We start from the raw sequence: 25,921 nt of genomic DNA on the forward strand, positions 1-25,921 counted from the left end.
AGGAGAACATTGCCGTCCTAGGGTTATTCTTAATCGATATCCGTAATCAATATACAGGGAAATTAGGCTGTTAAAAAAGACCTGCTGGGCTCACCATCAATCAATGGGGCACTGCTTGATTTCTCCAAAGTAAAAAGTCAAATTCTAATCTCCTAAACAGGATCTGGCTGTGCGTGTGGTCAAGAAGTCAAGTTCACTAAATGTTCTTTTAATACCTTTTAGGCTATATTTGATATGCTTGCAGAGAGGAAAAAAAGTATCATACTGATGCACAGTATGTTAGACTTTATAACGCTTAAAAATGAAATAAATGCTCTTCACACATGTATTAAAGGAACAGTTCATCTTCAAAATGAAAATTCTGTAAATATTTGCAAACCCTCTTTTCATTTCCAACCTGCATGACTTGCTTTTTTCTGCAGAACTCAAAAGAAGATATTTAGAGAAATGTTGTTAACTGAAACCCATTGACTTGCATTGAATTTGTGTTCATACTAAGGAAGGTTACCATGTTGGTTACCAACATTTTTCAAAATATCTCCTTTGTGTTTTGCAGGAGAAATAAAACCACACTGGTTAAAATAGGGTTTTTAAACTTTATTTTTTTAAGGTGAATTATTCCTTCAAGACCAGTTCAAAACTCAAGACAAGAGAAATATGTACTCTTTTAGTGGGCACGTCCATGGAATATCACACTTTGGTGTCAATTAAATGTCGCTTTCCTGTAAGTTTCTAAATCTTGTCAGGAAACCTGTAATTAAAAACGTCAATAAACAAAAAATACAAAAGTACATAAAGTATTTATGTAAAGCAGATACAGTAGATAGATCAACAACCCATGAAGGAACATATACTGCCCAAATGTTTTTTTTTTTTTTTAATAATGAACAGGAATTTGTGAAGGAAAAGAAACAAATATCATATACGTGAGACAAAAAGCAAGCCAAGGAAAACCAATATAAAACTTCCAGTTAACCAGCGTACACAGCAGCTGCAGATTTATAGTTACCAAAAAGGCAGGAAAAATAGCTAAGCAAAACCCTCATACCAAGATCATCCATTACACATAACATCTCACATTTATAAGAGTCAACCAGAAAAGCCACAATCATGTGTGTTTATTTATGTATTTGGACACCTTGAGTTCCTATACATTTGTAATTCATTTAAACAGTGCCACAAAGTTCTTCATATTTACCCAGATTAAAAACAAATAAGTGAAAAAGAATGAGAATGTCCATGGCCAGACACATATACAGTACACACTATACACGTTTCCATTTGTTTACTCGCTCTCGACCGCTGTAGACAAGTGGATGGAATGATATAGAGATGTAGTCAGTCAGTCAGCTCTCTTTGTGAATCTCTCTGAGAGAGATGGATGAGACAGAGAGAGAAAGGGTCCGCGGAGAAGTGTGGAACAAGAGGAGGGGTAAGGCAGAGCGGGGATTGGGGGTGGTTAGCTGCTCCCGAAAGTATTCCATCAAAGAGGAGCCCGATCCTGGGGATTGAGATTTTGCCTGAAGGCAAGTAACCGTTGGTCTCCCAAGAACATATTCCAAAGTCGGCCTCGAAGAGCCAAAGCACACATCAAAAGCAGCGGTGGTGCCAAAGCGGTTCTGGAGGAGAAAGAAAGGGGTACAGGTTCCTTCTTGGCCCCCTTTGAGCCTCTGATCTCACCCCAATTAAACAAGAATTCCTGACTATTCCAGACCTGACTCACATTGACGTGGTGCACACCCGAAGACTTATCTAAGAGTCATTTTATCATTCACGTACTGTATATAAGACTCTAGAAGATTTACTTTTGGATAATGTTAGCATATTTCTGGGCTTAATTTTATTCAAACCAATTTAAGGTGCAATATAGACATATTTTGTCGGGACGTGCACTCAGTGGAAATTGAACCCTTGACTTTGGCACTGCTTGTTATGAGCTCGAAAAAATGCAAACTTTTTATGCAAATATTGTAAACACACAATACAATTATATGCATTCAAAAAGAACATTCAAAATTCACAGGCTTGAATTCTTCAAAACTTCAAGCTTAGAAAAATCTCCAACTGTTTTTTACTACGATATTGACATAATGATTGAAATGTCTTTGACTGAGAAAGTATTGTAGTTTTAAACACAATCTTTATTAAACACAATTCAAATGTACTACAATATACAGAGTCATATCTGAAAAGCATTGGTTTGTAAGGATTTGCCATCAATTGACAAATCAGTTGCATGCAATGTGTTTTTTCATCTTTCACCAAAACTGTCATTCATGAATTAATCACAATTTATCTCATAACTTGTCATGTTTGCTTTGCTTTTTGTTAAAAAGTTTGAGCAAGGATTACCAGCTGGTTCCGAGACTGAGGTTTCTCATCTTTAAGTGTTTAGTCTTGAGCCCAGTAAACACTCCACAAAGGAGAGATTATTGAGTACTAATCCACTGTATACTCAAAGGCTAAACAGGAGAAGGCCTCTCACTTCTAAAGAACACAACCCGCGAAAGTGTTGAATACACGCTCTTTATCCAAGCACAGAGCAAATGGTGGCTATATTATCTTTCTTCTGCGTCTCTTTTTCCCCCCTCTTGTAATATTGGGATCCCTCATCTCGCTGTTGGAGGTATATCTGGTGTCGGCGAATAGGCCATTAGTGTGTTGGGCTGATAACGGGTGCACTCTTTGCCCCTCACCCCGCCCTGAAATCGGAATGGGATATTTGTGAGATTATTTTGAGGCTGTCAAAAATAATAAACGCAAAACTGTATCCACTTCAGCTGGTTAAGTAATTTTCTGACTGATGGTATCCCGGGGGAATTCCATGCCGGTTCTGAAATAACGGCATAATGAAAGTGGTATGCGAGTTGTCTCTTATCGACAGGGATTAGAGGGAAGTTATGAAAAGGAGGGGTTGCCGAGCCTTGTGTGGCATGAATTTGATTATCTAATGGACGGTGGTGGAAAAGCGTGCTAATTTCACTAAAGCGTGAGACCTTTCTGCGCCCCTGGCTCTGCTCGACTTCTCTTATTCTATTTTAAAATCAAACTCACTTTCTTTTTCTTTTGTATCTCTCTTTTTCTGTCTTGATTTCTTTTTACATTGACGCAATGCCCCACAGAGGTTATTATGCACATTAGTTTCTCTATGCATGAATGCAGCGTGTTCAAGTGCGCGCAATTTAATCCCACTGATAGGAGTAAATTTCCAACACAGTCCTACAGACAAATAAACAAATAGATCAATAAAAACACACTCAGGGCAGTTATCAATATTCAGATTTGATATAAGTGTGTTTCATGCATGGACTTTTTCTTTGTTTCCATAAGAATGTGGGTCACTTCTACCAGCAACTCAAGGAAAACTTTTTCAGCCACCAGTGGAAATCTTATTTCACGCTCGTACTGATAGGAAGTATTTGAATATTGGGTCAAATAGTGTTCGCTTTATTCTCTTATGGGAAGAGCTTGCACATATGTGTGCCCTTGCTACTTGTTCAAAATGAGTTTTCTAAATTCATTAAATAAGACTTAATTAAAATTGAATTTGATAAAACAAGTCATTATAAATTTAATATGGGATTGGACATCCACATGTGTAATATTATTATGGAACATTAGGCTATAAATTACTGCAAAATAAATATTAAATAAATATGATTCACATACAATGATTGATATTCCTAAACATCAGATGGATAAAAAAAACGATTTCGATTTCTATATGTGGGAATTAAAGTTGCGTCTTTTTGATCACAATAGCACTATATTGCGATGATCAGGTGAGTGATTAGGTTCAATAACAGATACCTGCTCTGATGCTGTGATGCCTGACGAATCACATGTCTTATAACACAACGCTCTGAAGGTTCACAAACTCCTCTCGCTGAAAGGCAAACTAACAACCCCCAGGAGCTGCTATCAATCGGAGAATTGCTATCAATATTTCATCAAACTACTGGCTGTATATGGTCAACATCAAAAGGCTTGTTTAAAGCAAACCTAGCCTTTTTGTCTCGGATTCTAAACTATGCGGTTCGAGGGGGTTACCCTCTCCTCAAAACATGGCTCAGAGTAAGAAAAAGTAGAAAAAAACTATGAAACATGAGTCTGTCTTTTGGGCAGAGAGGAGATGGTCTCAAAGGTAATTGTTTGCCCTTGTATGCACATGGTACTCTGACACATGATGTGTAAATGCAGGATAAAGGTTTTCAGATTCTAGGTTTTCTATTAGAAATCTTAGGAGAAAAATGTAAACAATCAGACAAGTTTTGACACATAGAGTTTGATAAATTCACTTGGACCATCAATCACTAACAAATAAGGTGTGATATTTGGTAAGTTAGAATATAGGAGGAGTTGGGGTGGATAAGGGATGCTGGAAAAATTTAGATCGACAGACGGCTGCTGCTTAAACACATTTGCAACATGCTGGACCTTTGTTCTAAAGCTGTAAAAGCATGTGAATAGAACTGTCCAGATAATTTAGTCAAAATGTTGAGTTTGCAAATCTGAGCACAATGCTGAGATTTCTGGTGCAATTTGGTAATCTTTGTAAAGGATTGAGTGAAAGTCACGAAAAGATAGAAAATTGTCATTTACTCACCAAACACAACACGTCTTTCTAAAGACAACACAACATAAGCCTGAAGAAAACAAAACAATAATTGTGGACAGCTTGAACGACTTCATATAAATATAAAAAACGTAGTCTATGTGACCCAAGTCTTCCATCTAAAGCATACAATATGCCATTTGTCCCATGTGCCACTTTTCTCTCTCACATGATTCAAACTAATGCAGAAGGTTAAATCCTATATCACTAAAGCATATTTCAAAGGTCCTTTAAACTCGTGTGTATAAATGCAGGGCAAAAGTAATAAAGAACAGCTGCTAAACAGTCAAGACCACAGCATATAAACCGAATTCGCAGAGAGAAGAAAATCCTTCACCTTCCCACAGTAAACTTCTTAAGTGTATAAATGAAGAATGGTTTGAGTTCTCAACTGCATACAATAGTCTAGAGTGGCTGCCCATTGTTGTCTGTGGTCTCCAGTGTGTCGGACCACAGAGGGATTCTATACTCGTCCTCGTATCAACCTGTGTGTGTGTGTGTGTGTGTGCGTGTGCGCGAGTTGGAGGAGGACATTGACAAATGACACCCGTTGCTCATCACACACTTATCACACTGCAGGTAACACACACACGGGCGGCAGCATGACTGAGATGAAATGGGAATGTGAGAGAAAGATTCTATAAATGGATGGGATGAGGAGATGAGTACGGATAAGAACAGAACTGTGGTTTGGAATGACAGCTCTAAAGATGGCTCAGCATCCAGGAAAACCAGTTAAAATGCTCATGAAAAGATGTTTAGGAACATAATATATCACTTCATCCTGAGAACCAAAAAAGATGAAAATCAGAGAATGAGGTGAAAGAAGAGATCGGCCTTCACCTTTGACCCCGGGTTACCCTTAAATAACTGCCTAACAAAAACTAGATATGCTTATAAATAGAGGGCTAAAACAAATGAGAAACTGGCAGTAGAAGCACAACGTAGGGAGATAGAAAATAATATTTCACCTTTGCCACCATCAGTTACTCACCCTCATGTTGTTTTAAACCTTCTGTGGAAGGAGATGCTGCTGTTTTGAAGAACATTAAGGCTGTTAGCTACAATTTTAAGACACTATGCGGCAAAAAGCACTAAAAGAAGTCAATTTAGCATAATGAACGTTCTTACTATAGAAACGTTACGGATTTAATACAAGTTGAGCTATTATATTTGTTTCATAATGACGGTTAACGTTATCTTCAAATGTTTACCAGGTTACTTATAAAACTTGAAAATTGTTACGATAAATGCTTATAATTGAAGTTGTACGGTATCCAAAGTTGTCATTTTCCGTTGGGTTTCGTAGTTATGCGTCAAGGACTGAATTCTTGTCGACATTGAGTGGCTCAGGCGTGTTGTCACGTCACGCACCTGTGTAGGACACAGACAGCAGACGGGTTTTGTATGCAAGTGTAGATGTGGGTCGCCTTCGCGGTTTTAATATTTTAAGAAAATGGTTTGGTGATTGCTTAGCTTCAAGTTGAAGGAAGATACTTAATTTGAGAATAGGAGTAGGCCTAAAAATACTAATACGGGGTGGTTTCCCGGACAGGTCTTAAAGGGATACTTCACCCAAATCTGTCAGCATTTACTCACCTTCGAGTTGTTTCAAATGATTATACATTTCTTTGTTCTGATGAACACAGAGAAAGTTATTTGGAAGAATGCTTGTAACCAAACAGATCCCAACACCCATTGACTCCCAGTAGGAAAAAGAATTGTTTTTTTTTGTTTGTTCTGTTGAACACAAAAGAAGATATTTTGAAGAATGTAGGACAGCCATTCTGGGGCATTTTTGACTACCTTTGTTTTTTCCTACTATGGGTAATGGGTGTTTGGGTATTAGAATTATTCCAAGTATCTTTCTCTGTGTTTACCCAGACAAAGAAATGTATACACATTTGGAACAACTCGAAGGTGAGTAAATAATGACAAAATTTTCATTTTTGGGTGAAGTATCACTTTCAGTCTAATCCCAGACTAACTGAAAAGTGAGAGCGTCTCAAACGAAATCAATTTAAAAACACTACAAGACTTTTGCTCAGATTTTGCCTAGATTTTTAGTCTGGACTTGTTGCAGAAAGTCTGTGCCAGTCTTCAGATTTTAACAGTTAGTTCGATTCTATCTGAAACATTCAAAAAGTCTGCAAGTGTATGATGTCTAATAAAAAAGAAAAAAGGATTATAGTATATTCCAGCCATTACACTGGCATATCTTAAAATACTGTATATCAGTGAGTTTGTTTAGTGTCAAGATGCACACCAGTAATGTTTTTTTGTATATACACCATATTTAAAAACCCTAATTTATCTAAGGCCCAGTCCTGGTTTAAACTAATCCTTGTTCAGGAAATCGCCACATAGCCCCGACAGTCCCAAACTAAAATGAATTTTGAGCTGTTAAAATATCCCCGAGCCATCGTTTTGTCTCAAGCACACCAATGTTTTTTCTAAGGCATTTGAATAAAAGTGACTTAAATAGCCTAAATTAAGTCCTGGCTTATAGGCTAAGCCTTGTCTATGAAACCAAACCTTAAAGTTAACATTTAGATCTTGTGGTAACTTAACACTAAACTTTACAGCCTAATTTGATACTTTCTTGAATACCTGTATAGGACTACCTACTTTCATTTATGATAGGACCTACAATTTGTTTTTCTTCACATCCCCGGTCACTGTGCTTTTTGTTGTAGGCAATAGAAAACAGCAGCGTGATAATAATAATAATGAGAAAAAAATATTGAATATTGTCTTGATAGATAGTGTGAATAAATGAAAGTAGAATTTTTATTTTAGGATGAACTGTTCATTTAAACCACAGACACATACAAAATGAGACAATAGAAATCCCACACATAAACAATGGTGCATGCCCACACACATACTCAGGGGAGAAGTGTAATGAATGGGATGTTGTGAGACACAGGTGCTGCTCCACTTTTGAAATGCGATCTCGCGCTGCTCTGGGCAGAAAGAAATATGTTAAGGACGTAAAAACTAAAGCCACGTTAACCATTACACACCCGACTGTTGAATTGTCTTTATAAATCAGAAACAAATACAAAACCAACCTAAATACTTTTTGTACCGCAGGGTGGCGCTATTGTTTCGGTCAATAAACGTACGAAGCCTAATGTTTCATTATGTAGTGCAGGAGTCGCCATCTATCGGAGAAAACAATTAAATTGCACGAGCATCTTTTCAGTATTATGTGGTTGTAAAAGTATTGTTTTGTTCAGGTGTTTTATAAATAACTGACATTTCAAATGATAAATAAACCTTTGAAATGAACAGTAATGTATTAACTCATTTTACATGAATATTTAATTCCTAAAACCATTCAACTGAAATGATAATAGACACTAAAGATAATCAAAAGGAAATGTTCAGAATATTTGTGACCCTGGATCACAAAACCAGTCTTAAGTAGCACTGTAACATTTTTTATATGAAAACTTATTTTTATGAGTGGGTGGCCTGCTACTGTGCCCCTGATTAAAAAACTTCAAAGGCAATTTTCTCAATATTTAGCTTTTTTGCACTCTCAGATTTCTGAGTTTTAGACTCCTGAGTTTTAAACGGTTGAATTTCAGCCAAATATTGTCTTATTCTAACAACTCATACATCAATATAAAGCTTATTCATTCATCTTTCAGATTATGTAAAAGTCTCAATTTCGAAAAATTGACCCATAAGACTGGTTTTGTTGTCCAGGGTCACATTTGGATAAAGTTTGTATTGGTTCAGCACTGACATTACACAACAAAGAAAAACACTGCTGTCTAAAAACACTGTACATTTGAAGTTTGCGTTACACCCAATGGATGTCCCACAATGCTTCTCTAGAAAAATGTTCTGAATCTGACTTTTAGAGAATAATGTCAAGGCAGCAGACTCTGACCCCTAGCATCAGAGGGGCAGAATAATGCGACAATACAACAACCCAGAAGTAAATCAACAAAGAAACGCCTAAAAAGAAGACTTGTGTTTCCGTCCTGAACCTGTGATGCTGTTGCATGGCGTGAAGAGTGCTGTGTAACGAACATGCAACATAGCGATGAACTGAAATAGGGTTGTAGGGTTGTAGGGAGGAACGACACTAAATTAATCTTCAACATTGCAACCTAAAAAATAACTCTTAAAAGCAGTTACAGGAAATGCTGGTGACGGTTATTGCTGCTAAAAGAAGATTACTGCATTCTTTTTTCCAGCATGCAATTTAACTGATTGCTCAACGTCTTCAATAAAAGCAATCTAAGTACAACTGTTTCTAGGTTTGTATATTTGACTTGAAATGAAGACAAGACAACATCTGGTCGGTAATCAATGCAAAAATCTGAGTACTGTCAAACAAACGTTTCTTGTAACTGTAGGCCTGATTTTAAAGAAGGCAATCTGAGACCAAGAGTCACAACCGAGGTGTCTTCCAGTTTCACAACCACCTATTTACTACACACTGTACATAAAACCAGCAGAAGAGGCCTGATGCTGCATGTGCCCTTCTAGTGCATGTCTCGAAGCACGAGAGGCACAGTTAAAATGCACCACATGAAGGACTTCTGTGGCTCCAACTGAACATGAGAACATGCAAAGTGCGTCATGAGTTCTCATCTCTTCTCATTTAAAAAGAAATCAGTTGTTGGCTGGTGGGAACAATTTGTACAATAGTTTATATATCAATGAATTTATAAATGATCTTATTTTATTCTGTTAAACATATTTGTCTTCAATAGGTAAATCAATAATGTTGAACAAATACACATTCACATTTTAAACAAACTTATGGTGTTTTTATTCAACTTGAAAGTTTTGAGTCTTATTTTGTAGTCATTGCTAAACTTAAACTATTCAAAACTATGACTCACATTATTTCTCACATTGTGTGTATTTAAATGACAGTTCACCTTTATAAGAACTATGAAGAGCATTCTCACTTTTACACTTTTGCTCATCCTGATGATACTTACTTTATAAACTATTGTATTTTACCAACACTTCATAACTTTCTTGGTTGAAAAGTACGTGATGGTTCGCTTGAGAACAGATGGCCTAAAAAGAAAAGAGTTCACATATTTCAATCATTCACTACATGTTGTCCCTACAGTTTTCAGAGTAGCGTTAGCACAGCGGCACAGGCATAGCATTAGCATGCATACGGAATGTTGTTGACATGATTGACAGCTTCCTGTCGTGAGAAGAAAGTGAAGCAGCCACGGTGAGAGAATGAAGTGTGAGCGGGTGAGAGAAAGAGAGAGAGACTAGATGAATAAATCTTACAGGAGATGCTGTGGTCTCACCTGAAGCCTGTAGGTACAGCCTCTCTCTAAACTCTCTAAACCTCAATAACATCATTGTTGTCTGTTATTTGTTTTGGAAAAAGTAAGTAACACATTAGAGCAAAACATGAAACCACATTTTCTTGAAAATTGCATGAATTTTAAAAATTTTAACTGTAATCTTGTTGCATATTCACTGTAGAAAATAAATGAGAAATGAAATAGGATACATTATGATTGTTAATGTTACATCTTAACATTTTTACCTGCTTTAGATTTATTAAATGCAATATGTTATACAGTTTAATACTGCTTACATGAATTAAATGTAAGCACGTTATACGGCTGTAAAATTGTATAAACATCATTGCAGGGGATTTTTGAACAAATATTTTTAAGCTCACATTTAAAACACAACAGTGCAAAAAATATACTGTGAAGCTCTGCATCATACCACAATAAACTTTTTACATCTTTCTATTTGAAAGTTATGAAATCTACCTGTCAAGAAAACAAGGGAACAGAGCATTACAGAAATTGTTAAGAAAAATAAAGTTAGAAAACATCATTGGTTTATAGACGCCACTTGATTTGATATTTTGTTAATAATGCAATGAAATTTTCACAGTGTTAAGAAAACGAAATTTCCTGTTGTAGGAAGAAAAATGTCAAATGTGTATGAAATGATGTATAAATATTTGCAGTGCATAGTGCACGTGCGTTTGGTTGGTTTGTGAATTGTCAGTGTTGATAAAGCATGTTCTTCATTTGCATTGTAATGCTGCACTATACTATAGCTGTGGCAGCTGATTGGCTGTTGATTTTGCATGCAGGGTCTCATTGGTACCCAATGCCCTGTGAAACCGCTGTGTCACTTTTGCGTTCCCTTAACCTAACCAGACCTCTCTCATTACACAGTGTTCGATTCACACAAGAGATAGCAACAGTCATATCGAAAACACTGTTGAGTGAGACGAGAAGCCGCATTTATGAAGTTTTCTTGCACCACAGAAAATACGTTATACATCTAAAAACACCATGTGGCTTTCTGTCAGTGCTTTAAAGCATTCAAAGCCCTGAGGGTTTGTTTTAAGCAAATATACCATGATTAAATTGGGAAAAAGCGCTCATAGTTATAGGAAATATATAGAACGATTTTTCTATTAGATACATTTTTTGACATTGTCAGTTAGATTTATATAAATCCAATCTAAAATCATCATGTTTTCCAGTGGGGTTTCTTGACATTGGTTTGATTATAGTCCTCTTATTAAAGGAATAATTAATCCAAAACATTTAGTGGTGAACTATTGCTTTAAAGGTGCAGTTTTTGATTTGCTGCGGCCACTGGCGTTGTATTATAGATTTGCAACGATTAGCTCAGTCCAAACACGACGGTGGCCACCATAGTACAAAAAGATGTCTATTTTATGTTGACATGTGGAAGAGATCATGCAGGCTTTTGAAAGAGTGTAGAAAGAGCGATGTCTAATTTATTACCTAAAATAAATAAGTACAAAAAAAGGATAAAAGTCAGGCAGGAGCTAGGACTTGTGTTAATATTATAAAGTCTTTCCAGCAGAGACGCGTTAGGACCCGCGGTACTAAGACCTTAGCAGAGATACTCATCTATGGAGATACTTTCCAGCAGAGAGTCGTTGGAGAGAAAGATGGTCTTAAAATCACCCCAGAGGAGGTAACTTTGACTAGGATCAGTATGTTTTTTCTGTTAGTTAGAACCAAGATATGTTGTTGTTTTTGTTCTATTATTAGCTGTGTAACGGAGCAGTTTTGAGCGTCATTGTTTATCTGGAACCGCTTTAATATTGTACTCATCCTCGTCCAGATACTGGAGAGCGAGAGCTTGTCGGCGCTAAAACTGTAGAGAGAGCCCATTTTACTTTCTTACACAATGAAGAATAAACTCACATTTAATCCGTGGCTCACATATGTTTCCGAATATGGCAAACATGGAGTTCAATGTATGTATGGCCGCTCGTGTTTTTTCCTATTATTTTCTTAACATGACTCACCTACATGTGCGTCCTAATCTTAGTTTCAGAACTGAAGAGGAGTCCGTCTGAATGCTTTATTCATGTCATTCACTTCTAGAGATTCACTTGTGGTTTGTGTCTTGTGGTGCACCCTCTGTGTCTACATAGGCGTAAATGAACCAATGTCAGTACCCTGTTACTAACTCATGTGCCAAGTGTATTTCCCCTTAAAACTAAATGAATTAAAGGGACAGTTCATCATTTACCCTCATGTCGTTCAAAACAGGTGTATGACTCTTGTGTCTGTAGGACACAAGAGAAGATATTTTGAGAAATGTCTAAGTGGTTTTGTGTCTATACAATGGAAGTCAATGGGGTTGTGTTGCCAGAGTTCTTTAACAAAAATCTTCTATTGTGTCCTGCAGGAGAAAGTCATAAATGTTTGGAATGACATTTGGGCAAATACTTGATGACAGAATCTTTATTTTGGCTGAACTATCCCTTTAAAAAAACTTGACTGTGCTAAACACATGAAGCTTTTCTAATGTTTACTATGTTTTGTAGTTATTCAGTGTTTATAAAATGAACAAAAAAAGGAAACACATATTTTCCTTACCTCTTTATTTCAAAATATAAACGTTAATATCACACACTATATGCTACATTGGCTTAATACATATTTACAGTTTCCTTACAATGTTTCTGGTAGACAAAAGGCACAAAAAACTTATAAAGGCTACAAAACACACTTCTCAAAATATTGGACCTGAATATACACAATTTTAACAAACAACCTTAATAAACTTTATAAAAACTTTAGCAAAGTTCAGCAGAGTGTTCAAAAAAGTTTATGATTTAAAACTGTTATTAGGACAATTAGAAAACATCAGATTTTATAGTAATATAGTACAATATAGTGGGCTGGTTTATAAAGAAAAAACTGGTGTTGTGTCAGTGTCTGACATAACAGAGGGCCTCTTGGGAACTTGCTGCATTTTGTTGTTTTCGAGGAGTCCCAGGCAGGAGGAGAAACGCTGAAGAAGATTCAAGAGATCCCTGCGGAAGCGAACTCCAACAAAGACATACAAAATGGGATTCAGACAACAGTGTGTGTATGCCAGACATTTGACGATTTGCCCAGCCATATCTAACCTTATCGAGATGTCACACTCTGTTATTGAGGCGTTGTTAGCCTGAACCGCCTCTAGGATCAGATACCCATTAAATGGCAACTGGGACAGAACAAATGCCGCCACGACCGCAAAGATGACCTTAAGAGCCTTGTGCTTTTCAAAGTTTCGAGCCTGCATCAGTTTACGAATAATAACTGAGTAGCATATCACTATGACCAGCAGGGGTAACAGGAACCCGACGCAGATCTGTAGCGATAACACCTGGACTTTGGTACGGTTATCGTCTGAAATCGAGTACACCAACACACACTGCATTGTTGCGGTTTTCACTTTCGCAAAGAGAAATTCCGGTACGGCTAAGAGGCAAGAGGAAAACCACACAAAAACGCAGGTTATCTTACTGAAAAACATGCGTTTGTTTTTGTAATTGTGAGCTTCTGTTACGTGAACTATGGCGATGTAGCGGTCCACGCTAATACAGGTGAGTAAAAGCATGCTGGCGAAAAAGTTGATCTTATAGACCGCAGAAACTCCCTTGCAGATGACATCACTAAACACCCAGCCCTGGGAAGCATTCGTAGCCCAGAAGGGCAATGTGCCAAGGAAGAGAAGATCTGCCACTGCCAGGTTCAGAAGGTAGACATCGGTCATGGTCTTGAGGCGGTTTCGCACAGTTGTGAAGATGCAGACGACCAGCAGGTTCCCCAGAGCGCCCACGACGAAGATGATCCAGTAAAGAGGCGGCTCGAAGGACTTGCTAAACTGTCGCACCAGTTCTTTGACACATAATCCGCTTGGATCAGTTTCATAGTCAGTTGTGTCCGAAATCTGAAACAGAAGAACAGATTTATAAAGAAAGCAGTTTCCTGACCTGACATCTCACATGTACAAAAGCATCATAATTGAATGCATATTAGTGAAGGTAAAGCTGCAAGCTGCAAGTAACGTTTGCCTCTCTATCACGATCTTTGTTTGAAACATAAATTAAAGGTTACTTCATGTACTAATTGTAACGTGTTTTTAAGTTAATTACGTCAAAATTAGATTTTCCGACATATTAAACATCTTTATTATAAACTTATGGTTGCAAATCGGAATAAGAAACTCACCAGTAAAATACTAGTAAAAAAAAATTTTTATGGCAGTAAAAACATTCAAATATTCAAGCAGCGGAGGCGAAAGAAAAAACAATAAAAATGTTGATGTTATTTTTAAACCTAACATGTAAATTAACAGTCTGTTACCGTATTTTTTTTTAAATTTCTGTTGAATAAAATGACAGTTTTTACAGCGTACTAGATTTTTGTTTATTTTTCCAAAAAAGTTATACATTTCAGCATCTGTCTTTATTGCAAATTTGTAGTCCATAAACAAAATTTAGTCCATCTAGCATAGACTACATTTGTGGTGCTTTTATGGTCATTGCCATGTGTTCCACAAAATAAAGAAAGTCATGCTGTTTGGAACATCACGAGGGTAAACAAGAGACAACTGATTTTTAAGGAACTACTCCACAATATAACTTTCACAATGTCAGTCATACATTTTTTTATGGACATAGGCTTCTGAAATTATGTGATAATAAGTTTGTTTTCCCACATTTGTGTCAGAATTGATCTCACAGCCTCTTCCTGTCTGCAGCGGTTTAGAACCTGTCGAGCACAACTGTCTCTCACCATTCTGGTAATTCAGAGGATCAGTATGTGTGAATCTGTATGACATCACACCCCAGCGATCTCCACCAATCTAAATTTACTAAACGCGTTCCATAACTGAGCTCAGGTGCAGGTGTCTCTTGTGGAGAAACCACACCAGTACACCGCATCCACATCCTCTTTCAACTTTTTCTGAAGAGTGCAAACACAGCATCACCCACCCGTGGGGTCGACATGAACAGAGCCCCTCGGGAGCACGCCGAATGCAAGACAGCGTTCCGTATTGACATACATGCAGATGGAAGATAAAGCATACGTGACGCATGCAGCGGAAAATCTTTTTCATTGTGTTACTTAAACACGGCGTGATGTGGTAAAAGAAAAAAAATTTTGCATGATGTTAATCTGAATCCAAATGGGGGATCAGATAGTATATTAAGGTTCACTTGAAAATGTTGAGAAGACAACTACAGGCAACACATGCAAGCATCACAAACAGGAACAGAGACTAACCAATGAAAAGATTTTGGATTTCGAGATGAACAGAATTCAACTAACAGTTATGTTTGTCATCTCAGAACGCACTAGTGTCATTAAAAAAAACATTTTAAAGTTTCATTATTGTAAAATCATAACAATGAAACAAAACAAAAAAAACACCTTACCATTATATAAGATTTATTGTAGTATATCGTATATAAAATACTGCATATAAGACATCTAAACAAAATGCTTAAAACTCACCATTTCATTTGTGCTGTTATCTGTTCCCATGTCATGTAATAAGAGGCACAAAGTGTGATCAATACAAAATATATGAATAGACAAGAAAATAACACTAGTAAAATAGTTCATAAGCTACAATATTTCTTGATATAATGTATTACACAATTACAGTTTATATACTGTTGTTGTGGGTAACCACAAATCACTCACGTAAACACAGATTCTATAAACGCTATGTACCTAAATGATGCCAAAAATCATCATGTCACCAAGCTAAGAGTAAATAAAAATACTTTTCATATATTTACGCTTCAAACACTGTCATTTAACTTTGTGTTTACTATAAAAACTGATTTTAGGCAGATTAATTGCATGTTACTCAAGTAATCAAAAGGCCAGTTTTACATGTACTTACAGTCGTATGTTATGTACTGTTCCATTTTCTGTTTTTCAGGCGTCTTTAAATGTCTTCAGGCATTCAGTCATAAGCAATCTCCTCCAGCAGTGTCTCCGCCTGTTTATAATAGTTACACTGTGACCACAAAGTCACGCCTCCCATAGCGATGTGTGTCAAAAGTGCGCCTAAGAACCTTTTACATCTTGAAGGACTTTGAATGAAAATGTTTTATAGGGCAGAGAAAACAAATATGTGGGCTGGTATGGTAACCTGTACTATGACTCAAAAGCCGATTCTGATTTCTCTGTCATGTTTGCATGAGTGTCGAGCATAACAGAATGATTTAAACAGCATAAAGATGCAAAGTATGATTAGAATACTATGAAATGAAAGACTCTATATAGGGGGAAAGGTGAACGCATTGAAATTGCAATGTGGTTATTTGATATGGACACTTTAGCCAGGATGTTTAGAGAAGGAAGAATAAAAAAAGATTATATTTCTGATTACATTTCAAGTGGAAAATGAAACAAAAATGGTATGCAGCTACACTTCCCCTTTCATGTTATGTACCAGAATTTCCCTCATTGGTTGACTTTACAGCATTAAAAGCCAGGAATGTTATTACGCTATACTAATCCTATGTAACAATAAATCACAAAACAGTTAAAGATCAAATGTATAAGGCAACGTCCAGAAATTTCAAAGTAGGATTTTGGTAACTAGAGATGAACTGAAATAAAATACATAAATACAATAACATCTTCCCTTTTATATGACATGTATCGTACTGTACGTAACGGTACCGTGTTCCATTTTTTGCCCACAAGCTGAATATTGGAATAACAGTTTGGCATTTAAAGCTATTTCTTTGTTTTAATCCCAACATATTAAACACTTTTAGAGAAAATTCATTCGCATGTTGGGACTTTTGTTTTATTTTTGTATAAGGGAAATACCACTTTCAACTTTAGAGAGAGGTGGACAAGCTCTTTTCAGATGCTAGCTCCTGAAGCAAATTCAATCTTGGTGTTCGATGTGACTGTGAAAATGAATCACTGGTATGACACGTTGATGTGGATTGCAGAAATATAGCTTCAGCGCTAGTTCTGCCAGGAAGACTCAATCCTGCATCACTAATTACCAATCAACACCCAACCAATCACCTTCCAACATGAAACATAAAAGATTGCCACTTACCCCTTTCTACATCCGCAGTCGAAGCAACAGTGATTTGTCGTAATCCAACAGCCCGACTCGCAGACCTCTGCAATGTCTCAGAATAATTTCTGTGAGTATACTGACTCCGACGAGGAATTCATCCCTCCATCTCCAGCCAACGTGAGGCGTAGCTCAAGAATCCAATGCCGCGTTTCTCCTTGGGCTCAGTGGCCATCAGAATTGATCGCCAGCAAATTAGAAGCAGCAGGCATTCCAGCCGATCCCCATCTCTCCAGGGACGACCTGCTTCAGTTAGCCTTCAACACCTTGGGTGTCCCTCCCGGAACTACCGAGGTAACCCCAACGACATCAGCGCCACCAACCCAGCCCAAACAAGCTGGTAGGAAGCGGTCCAGCAAATCCTCTCCTACTCGCCAATCCAAAAAGTGCCTGCAGCCCACAAGGATCCAATCTCCCCCGCACTGATCCCGCGATGCTAACGACCAGCTGCTAGAGGTTGTTCGATCTCTTTCCGCCACCGTCCAAGGCCTACAAATGAAAATGGTGGATTTCAAAACAGCGCTCAGCAACCCAGGATCCAATATCCGGACGCGCTCAGCAACCTCGACTATTCATCCCACCCCCGAACAGCACGATCACTTTAGCCTGCCGTCAACGTCTACCCCCGTAGCCTATTCAACAATCATCCAGACACCACCACAGGATGAAACTACTTCGCAGGCGACCACAGATTTCACCCTCGCCACCGCCGTTCCAGCGGTAGCTTTCGGCAGGCGATTCGTCCCTCCAGCAGCGGCGACGGTATCTCCCGCTTTACGCAACAACATCATCCAAGGTAAGGACATTAACTTGGCTCCACTTCTACTCCCCTCGCCTGCGACCGACAGGAAAATGGTCGACTGTGGTGACGTGGCAGTTTTTCTCCGAACATCCGATCCCAGACTGCAACGTAACCTATCGTTCGGCGAATTCGCGATCGCTTTTGGAGTTTATCGCGACATACTCTGCCAAGTTTATCCCTACAGGAGGGAGGAAATGGATAATTATCTAGCAACCATGGCAGACTTCAGTCAACGCTACGGGGGTACACTGTTCTACGAATACCATGCTTCGTTCTCTGCTAAATCCGCATCCATTATTTCTCTTTTTAACTCCAGAATTGACTGGTCTATAGTAGACACAGAACTACTCATTCACCACTTTGGCGGCCAAACGACACTTGCATGCGCTATCTGCAGCTCTCACCGACATTCGGCACAGTTTTGCCCTAAAACAATCACTATTCCAGACTCGCACGATGTACTTGGTGCTGGAAATGTAAGGAAGCGCTCAGATGCTAGTGGTCGAGACATATTTAAATGTAACGGCACTCCTCTTTGTAATAATTTTAATGAATCTGTTTGTTCTTTTCCCCAATGCAAATTCGCTCATGTATGTAGCTTTTGCAAGGACCCACACCCAAAAACAGTCTGCCCCAGGAGATCCAGGCCGGCTATCCGAGCGAAAGCCGTCGTTCGGGCGCAAAAGTTCTGATCAACATAGTATCTACCCCCATCAACGTCCCTATCCTCGCAAACTACCTCTCGACGCACCCCGATAGATGTTTTTGTAGACTATTTGTTAACCGGCCTCTCTCAAGGGTTCCAGGTCGGTATTAAGTCAAGACTCACTGCTCCCTTTGTGGCAAAAAATCTACAATCTGCCATGTCCGAACCCGGAATTGTTTCATCTCTGCTGGAGAGAGAAGTCAATAAAGGATATATAATCGGCCCGTTCGACTCTCCTCCTTATTCCTTGTTTCGCATTAACTCGCTCGGTGTCGCTACTGGGAAATATTCGGGTAAGAAACGCCTCATCTTTGACATGTCTTCTCCCCACTCCAACACGACTGCAAGCGTTAATGAATGCATCCCTCTAGACCCCTTTTTACTGCATTATGCCTCAGTTGATAACGCCATCAGGCTGCTTAAGCTAGCCGGACCCGGAGCCTTGCTAGCCAAAGCCGACATCACAGACGCATTCAAAATTATACCACTTCACCCCACGGACCGCCACCTGTTTGGAGTTAAATGGGAGTCAAAATTTTACTTCGCCGCTAGACTCACTTTTGGTTGTAGAAGCAGCCCACACATCTTTAATTGCCTTTCCGAAGCACTGTGTTGGATCCTTTTGAACGTCAACAAACTGCCCTTTGTCCTACACTTGCTCGACGATTTTCTACTCATTGACTTTCCAAATTCCCTAACATCCTCCTTCGACATACTCTGACAGATCTTCGACGACGTCGGCGTACCCCTGTCTGTTGAGAAAATGCAGGGTTCATCTACGGCGCTAACTTTTTTAGGCATTCAACTCGATTCAGTTAAGATGCAAGCTTCTCTCCCAAGCGATAAACTCATCAGAATCAGATCCTTCACTGAAGAGTTTTCATCGCGCAGCGCCGCTTCTAAACGCGATGCTGTCCGTTTTAGGCCACTTAAACTTCGCCATGAGCATTATTCCCCAAGGCCGGTCATTCATCTCACGCATGCTTACCCTGACACATTCGGCGGAAGAACTAAGCGACATGATCTTGCTAGATGAAGGTAGCCGTTCCGACCTCAGATTTTGATCATATCTGTTAAATAACTGGAATGGTCGATCTTTTTTTTTATAACGATGCTTCAGAATTGCTGCTCGACCTACAATTATTTACCGACGCTGCCCCCTCCATAGTCTTCGGGGGATATTTTCGAGGCCATTGGTTCGCCGAGAAGTGGCCACGTGATTTGGCTCGTCAGGTTTCGTTTCGTCCGCTCTTCACGAGATCTATCCCATAGCAGTAGCTAGCGTCATCTGGGGCCCGGCATGGTCTCGTGAACGAATCACTCTGTTCTGCGACAATGAGGCAACAGTTGCCATTATCAACAAAGTGAGATCTCACTGCCAGATTATTATGCCATTCGTGAGACGTCTGATCTGGCAGTCAGTTCTACATAATTTCACCATCACAGCCAGACACACTCCGGGCCATCATAACGCTATCGCTGATGCTCTATCTCGTCTTCGTCTGCAGGCATTCAGACGACTTTGCCCGTCGGCAGACCAGGAACCATTGGCCTGCCCCGCTCTAGAGGAGATAAAGCTGGATTAGATTATTTCCGACAATCGGTCGGTTGGTACATGTCTAAAGGCGTTGCTCCGTCGACACTTAAGGCATACAATTCCGCCTGGTCTCATTTTACAATGTTCTGCTTTTCCTTTCAAATTCCCCTATTTCCCATTACAATTTCGTCAGTTTGCTCTTTCCTAGTCCATAAATACGAAACCTGTAACCACACAATATCCTCCATCCGTATACTATTGGCAGGAATTCAATTTCACGCTAGGTATCATAACAACGACTATCCGAGCCTTTTCACCAATCAATCAGTGCGTCTGTTGCTCAAAGGCATGAGCAATTCGTCGAGCAGCCATCCTGATAGACGCAAGCCAATCACCTTACCAATATTGCACAAACTTATAGACTCCCTTCGCAGCAAGCTTTTTGATTCCTACGTTAATACACTTGCTGGAGGCCATATTCCTCTCAGCCTTTTACGGCTTCTTGCGTCCGGGGGAATTTACCTCACACTCTACGAATCATTTCGACCCAACGCAAGACCTTTCGTTTTCTGATATACAGTTTTCCCACTCCGCATTCTCAATCACCCTCAAAAGCACTAAAACCGACACGAAGTGAACTGGCACTACGATAAATCTAACGAAAACCAACACCAGCTTCTGCCCGTTCACTTCTATGACGCTCTATCATAAAGTCCGCCCCAAAACTCCTCCCATCTTTCCACTTTTTATTTTACCTAACGGAGCACCCGTCACGAAGGCATGGTTCAGAAAAATTTTTACCAACGCATGCAAAGCCTGCAAACTCTCGCCTCTCCAGTATACCGGACACTCCTTCAGGATCGGGGCAGCCACTACAGCGGCCGAACGCGGAATCCCAACTGAAACCATCAAACGAATGGGTAGATTGTCATCTTCCGCTTACGAGTCTTACATAAGAATGGACTCCTAAACCATCTTGGCAGCTCAACGAGCCCTATCCGTCCAAGATTCAGGTAAATCATGCAACTACTGGTGGTGGTGTTTTTTGTTTCATCAGTTACCTCGCTCAGTGTTATGGCCTACCAAGGCCTGTTCAGTGTGGTGGCCTATCAAGGCCTTGTCCCAGTGTTGTGGCCTATCGGGGCCGTGTTTCAGTGTTGTGGCCCATTGGGTCCTCATCAGTGTTGTGGCCTATCGGGGCCTTCTGTCACTGGGGCATCTCGTCGGCCTTGTCAGTGGTTGTGGCCTATCGGGGCCTTGTCAAAAAGGGGCCGTACGGGCCTCATCAATGTTGTGGCCTATAAGGGCCTTGTCAGTGTTGTGGCCTATCGGGGCCTTGTCTCAGTGTTGTGCCCTTTCGGGGCCGTGTTTCAGTGTTGTGGCTCATTGGGGCCTTGTCAGTGTTGTGGCCTTTAGGGGCCTTCTGTCACTGGGGCCTCTCGTCGGTCTTGTCAGTGGTTGTGGCCTATCGGGGCCTTGTCTCAACAGTGGCCCGTACGGGTCTCGTTAATGTTTTGGCCTATCGAGGTCTCGTCTATGTGTTGTGGCCTATCGGGGCCTCTTCAGTGCTGTGGCCATCGAGGCCTCGTCTATATGTGTGGCCTATCAGGGCCTTGTCAGTGTTGGGGCCTATCCGGGCCTCGCCCCAGTGTTACTCACGGCCAGCGACCGGTAAATTGTTTAACATTTGCATTTAATATCGTTCTGCAGGTACTGCTAGAGACTCCGACCAGCAGGTCAGTAGAAATCATTTTTTTTGTTTTGGGGGTGTAGGCCCCGCTCCAGAGGTAAGCCTAAAACCATTCTCTGGGGTTGGCTACGCCCCCGCCTTACCATCTCAATGCGGGAAGTGAAGGACTTCTTCCTCTGGATGCGAGCCACGGACAGGGCCTACTCCAAATAAACCAATAACCATCTTTATATAATCTATATTCTGTCTATCAGCGTCCAATAAATGTTGAATACTCAACTTCGGCCGAGTCTTTCTGGTAGAAATATAGCTTCAGCGCTAGTTCTGCCAGGAAGACTCAATCCTGCATCACTAATTACTAATCAACACCCAACCAATCACCTTCCAACATGAAACATAAAAGATTGCCACTTACCCCTTTCTACGTCCGCAGTCGAAGCAACAGTGATTCGCCCCCATCCTCCCCACCACCACCAGGAGGTCCCTGTCAATATAACCCCAGGGGGGTTGGCTACGCCCCCGCCTTACCATCTCAAGGTGGGAAGTGGAGGACTTCTTGGCCCTCTGGATGCGAGCCACGGACAGGGCCTATTCCAAAGAAACCAATAACCATCTTTATATAATCTATATTCTGTCTATCAGCGTCCAATAAATGTTGAATACTCAACTTCGGCCTTCCGAGTCTTTCTGGTAGAACTACAGTAAGTCTTAAAGGGACAGTTCACCCAAAAATGAAAATTCTGTCTTCATTCACTCACTTCATTCCTCAAGTTTGTCCAAATCTCTATACATTTGTTTGTTCTGATGAACACAGAGAAAGATATTTGGAAGAATGCTTATAACCAAACAGTTCTTGGCCACCCTTGACAATACATTTTTTTATTTTTTTATTTCTATGTTCTGTTGAAAACAGAAGGAGATATTTTGAAGAATGTTGGAAAGCAAACAGTTCCTGGGCATTATTGACTACCCTTGAAACGTTACCTTAAATGTGCATGTCCCCTTTAACTTCATCTGACAGTGAAAACTTTTGGACGTAATGTGGAAGATTTGTTCACTATTTTTAAATAACGTCAAACTATTTCATTCGAAGCACATATTGGGTTAGGTTTGATGAAACATACACAGTTCTGTTCACTTGAGCATAGCATACAAAAACCGACACATAAATGTGGTCTATGCTGTTTTCTTAAGAAAATGTTTTAACACAATGTCCGCCTGGTGTGAAAGTCTTACTTTTGAAAACATCCTTCAACACTGTTCAGAAGTTTCAATACCAGTTTCAGTCCTTGGGTACAAGTGCTGTTTTTTTCTGCGAAGGAACCAGACACACTGTTGTGATGGTGGGGTGTCGTACCCACATCGTTTTTCTTTCTCAGTTCAGACCACAGTAAGACATTAAACGGCCGTGTCTGTTACACCGTCGGCGTGGAGTATGGGAAAGTATTTTCACCGGGTGTGACACGAACAAAGGTGACAGCAATGCCAATCTGTAAAACAGAACGGAATCACCTGCAATAACAGAGAATGAATTCAAGTTTTACAAAGGCTGAAAAAAAATTGTCAAACGAACAATCGTAACACCACCTCCATTTAAGCCTCTTTGACTTTGAGTGTGTTTGATCAGGTCAATAGTTTGTGCATCATAATCTGCTTAACTAGTAATGTAAGAATCAAGGAAGGATTCGTGAGAAAAACTGATCCGTGTTGCCACATGTCATTGATTCTAGTTCAACTGAAACCCCAGCCACAAGGAATACAGAAACTGACTCATTCAAATACAAGAGCTTGTATGAGAGCGAAATCTGATAGACACATGGGATAACCACAAACGATCAGAGGTTAAACCGTACAACTGTCTCTCACGACCGTTTAAAAACCTGACTAATGAAAATCTATTTTAGTTGTCACAAGTTCCCTTCTACTCCAACAGGTCTTCTATAGAAGATCCAGCTTGTCTTGGAATGACCCAAAAGTCATATTATGTATTTAAGCAAACAAACATGTTACAATGATATGTTACAGTGTCATGAACTTGCCATTTGAGAGCTTTGCTATCACGAAAATACACTTATAGCTCAAAGGTGCCGTCGTCTTGAACTGATGACCTTCAGTTCCACATTTTCAGTTTCAAACATCATTGTATAAATCATCTGTTCAAATTAATTTATTGATATTTATAAGTGTAAAAGTGTATAATAAGATTGAAGAGATTAAAGAATTTCATCACTCAAGTATTTACCCTCATGTCATTCTTGACCTGTATGACTTTGAAGAAGGTTGGTAACCAAACAACACTGGCTCCCCTTGCCTTCCACTGTATAGACACAAACCCCCTCCCCCGAGACATTTCTCAAAATACCTTCTTTCGTATTCCACAAAAGAAAGAGTGATAAACAGGTTTGGAATGAGATGAGGGTAAACGAATAATGACAGGGTTCTTACTTTTGGGTGAACTGCCCCTTTTAAGTTTCCAAGATATGGCAAGTAGTGCATGATATCAACATCAGGTGACCCAGTTCATGTAAAATACAACACAAAAGATACCTTTAAAGGTTCATCTATTACATATTCTGCATGTTTATAGTTATCTAAACAACTAATATGACAACATTAGAGACTATTTGGTGTTTACGTGACATTGCTGCAAGTCAAAGGTCCAGTGTGTACTTTTTTGGAGGATTTAATGACAGAAATGCAATATAATATACATAACTATGTCTTCAGAGGTGTATAAAGATCTTTTAATACCTTAGAATTATCTATTTCTATGGGTTGACCATACGTGCCATTTTTCCCAGATAGTCCCGGCAAGGATTTTGGGAGAGTCCTCTGGATGGCGCATTTGTCATCCACATACTGTACGTCATTGAGGTTCTCACATTTCAGTTAATTAAACATTTATTTCTCTTAAAACGTATAATCCTTGTAGTTTCATTCTTACCTTTAAACCTAACAGTTGAATTTTTAATATAAAATAACAATGACGTATGCGGTGGACAAATGCGACCTCTGTAAGCACCCAAAATCCTGGCCAGGGCATGTTGGGGAAACATGGCACGTGTGGTCAACCTAATTTCTCTCTATACACCGCGGGTCCCCTTTCGTGGAATTCCCCATGTTGTTTCTACAGTGGCCCTAAAATGACAAACTGCTCTACAGAACGTGTTTCGTAAATATGTTATCTCCTTCGGCACAGAAGCGAAAAAGGCCACAGCATCTTGGTCCTGTGAGAGCCACCGTAGTGCTTTAAAGGGGAGTGGTGGAGTGAGCCGTTGGTTGCAATTAGAAATCTCGCCCCTAGACGCCGCTAAATCTCCACATTGCTACTATAACAAATACACACTGTAACAAGTTGGCCAATGACTGACAGTAAGAGCGGTTACCTTGTCTAAGAGATTACAAGATGTTCCGTTCTACAGAAGAGATGTTTTTAAAGGGGTCATATGACACTGCAAAGACAAATATTATCATTTGTTTTAGACGTAATGCACTGTGTGTACTTGATTTAAGGTTAAAAAACGCTGTGTTTTCCACATACCGTGCATGTTTGTATTTCCTCTTTGACCCCCTTCCCTGAAAAACATGGATTCTTTACTAAGATCATCGCTCAGAAAAGCGAGGTGTGCTATGATTGGCCAGTTAACCAGTGTGTAGTGATTGGTCGAATACTGCAAACCTGTTACTAAAATGTAACGCCTCTTACCATATTTGGAAAATCAGGTTCCAAAGCAATTGATCTGACAGGTCACCCACATCACTTGCGTAATCATTTGGGTGGTCTTTGTCAAATCATCCCACGAACTGACGTAAATTTGAGGGGGTGTGGTTACACGAGGCGTTTCAGGCAGGTCTGGGTGAGCATTCGCATTTGGATAGAATTAATCTTTTGTTCCGACACGTAAATTTTTGCATTTTATAACACACACCAAATACATAGAAAAACACATATTCGTGCCATATGACCCCTTAAACATCTACTGTGTTAACATAAAGCCTACATTAGGTCAATGCCACACATGTAATAATATTAATAATAAAACATGTTTTTCATTTCTCCATGCTCTCTGTAATCAGCTGTATGTATGTCTGATTAAAATTGAGAGGATGTTGGTGACTATGAAAATCCCTGTTGACTTCTAGGGTCTTTTATCGGCAACCGAACA

The 25,921-nt window shown here is 39.6% G+C and overlaps 1 protein-coding gene across 1 annotated transcript; it reads right to left on the reverse strand.

The window, feature by feature from the left end:
• Positions 1 to 12,530: 12,530 nt before the first annotated feature.
• On the reverse strand, positions 12,531 to 15,924 carry ccr9b (chemokine (C-C motif) receptor 9b). The gene is made up of 3 exons (XM_056738407.1): positions 15,818 to 15,924; positions 15,421 to 15,440; positions 12,531 to 13,849 (listed from the first exon to the last, which is right to left on the reverse strand). Exons 1-3 carry the CDS (start codon positions 15,840 to 15,842, stop codon positions 12,815 to 12,817), a joined length of 1,080 nt encoding a protein of 359 aa, XP_056594385.1. The 5' UTR covers positions 15,843 to 15,924; the 3' UTR covers positions 12,531 to 12,814.
• Positions 15,925 to 25,921: the final 9,997 nt, after the last annotated feature.

Source organism: Triplophysa dalaica, chromosome 23, assembly GCF_015846415.1.
Source record: "Triplophysa dalaica isolate WHDGS20190420 chromosome 23, ASM1584641v1, whole genome shotgun sequence".
Classification (NCBI taxonomy): domain Eukaryota; kingdom Metazoa; phylum Chordata; class Actinopteri; order Cypriniformes; family Nemacheilidae; genus Triplophysa; species Triplophysa dalaica.

Bases quoted from the DNA above. Each gene is read 5' to 3' on its own strand.
- ccr9b (XM_056738407.1), bottom strand. From the start codon at position 15,842: ATGGAACAGTACATAACATACGACT. The intron at 15,441-15,817 runs GTAAGTACATGT...ACATGGGAACAG, and splicing joins ACAGTACATAACATACGACT to ATAACAGCACAAATGAAATG. The intron at 13,850-15,420 runs GTGAGTTTTAAG...CTTCTGTTTCAG, and splicing joins ATAACAGCACAAATGAAATG to ATTTCGGACACAACTGACTA.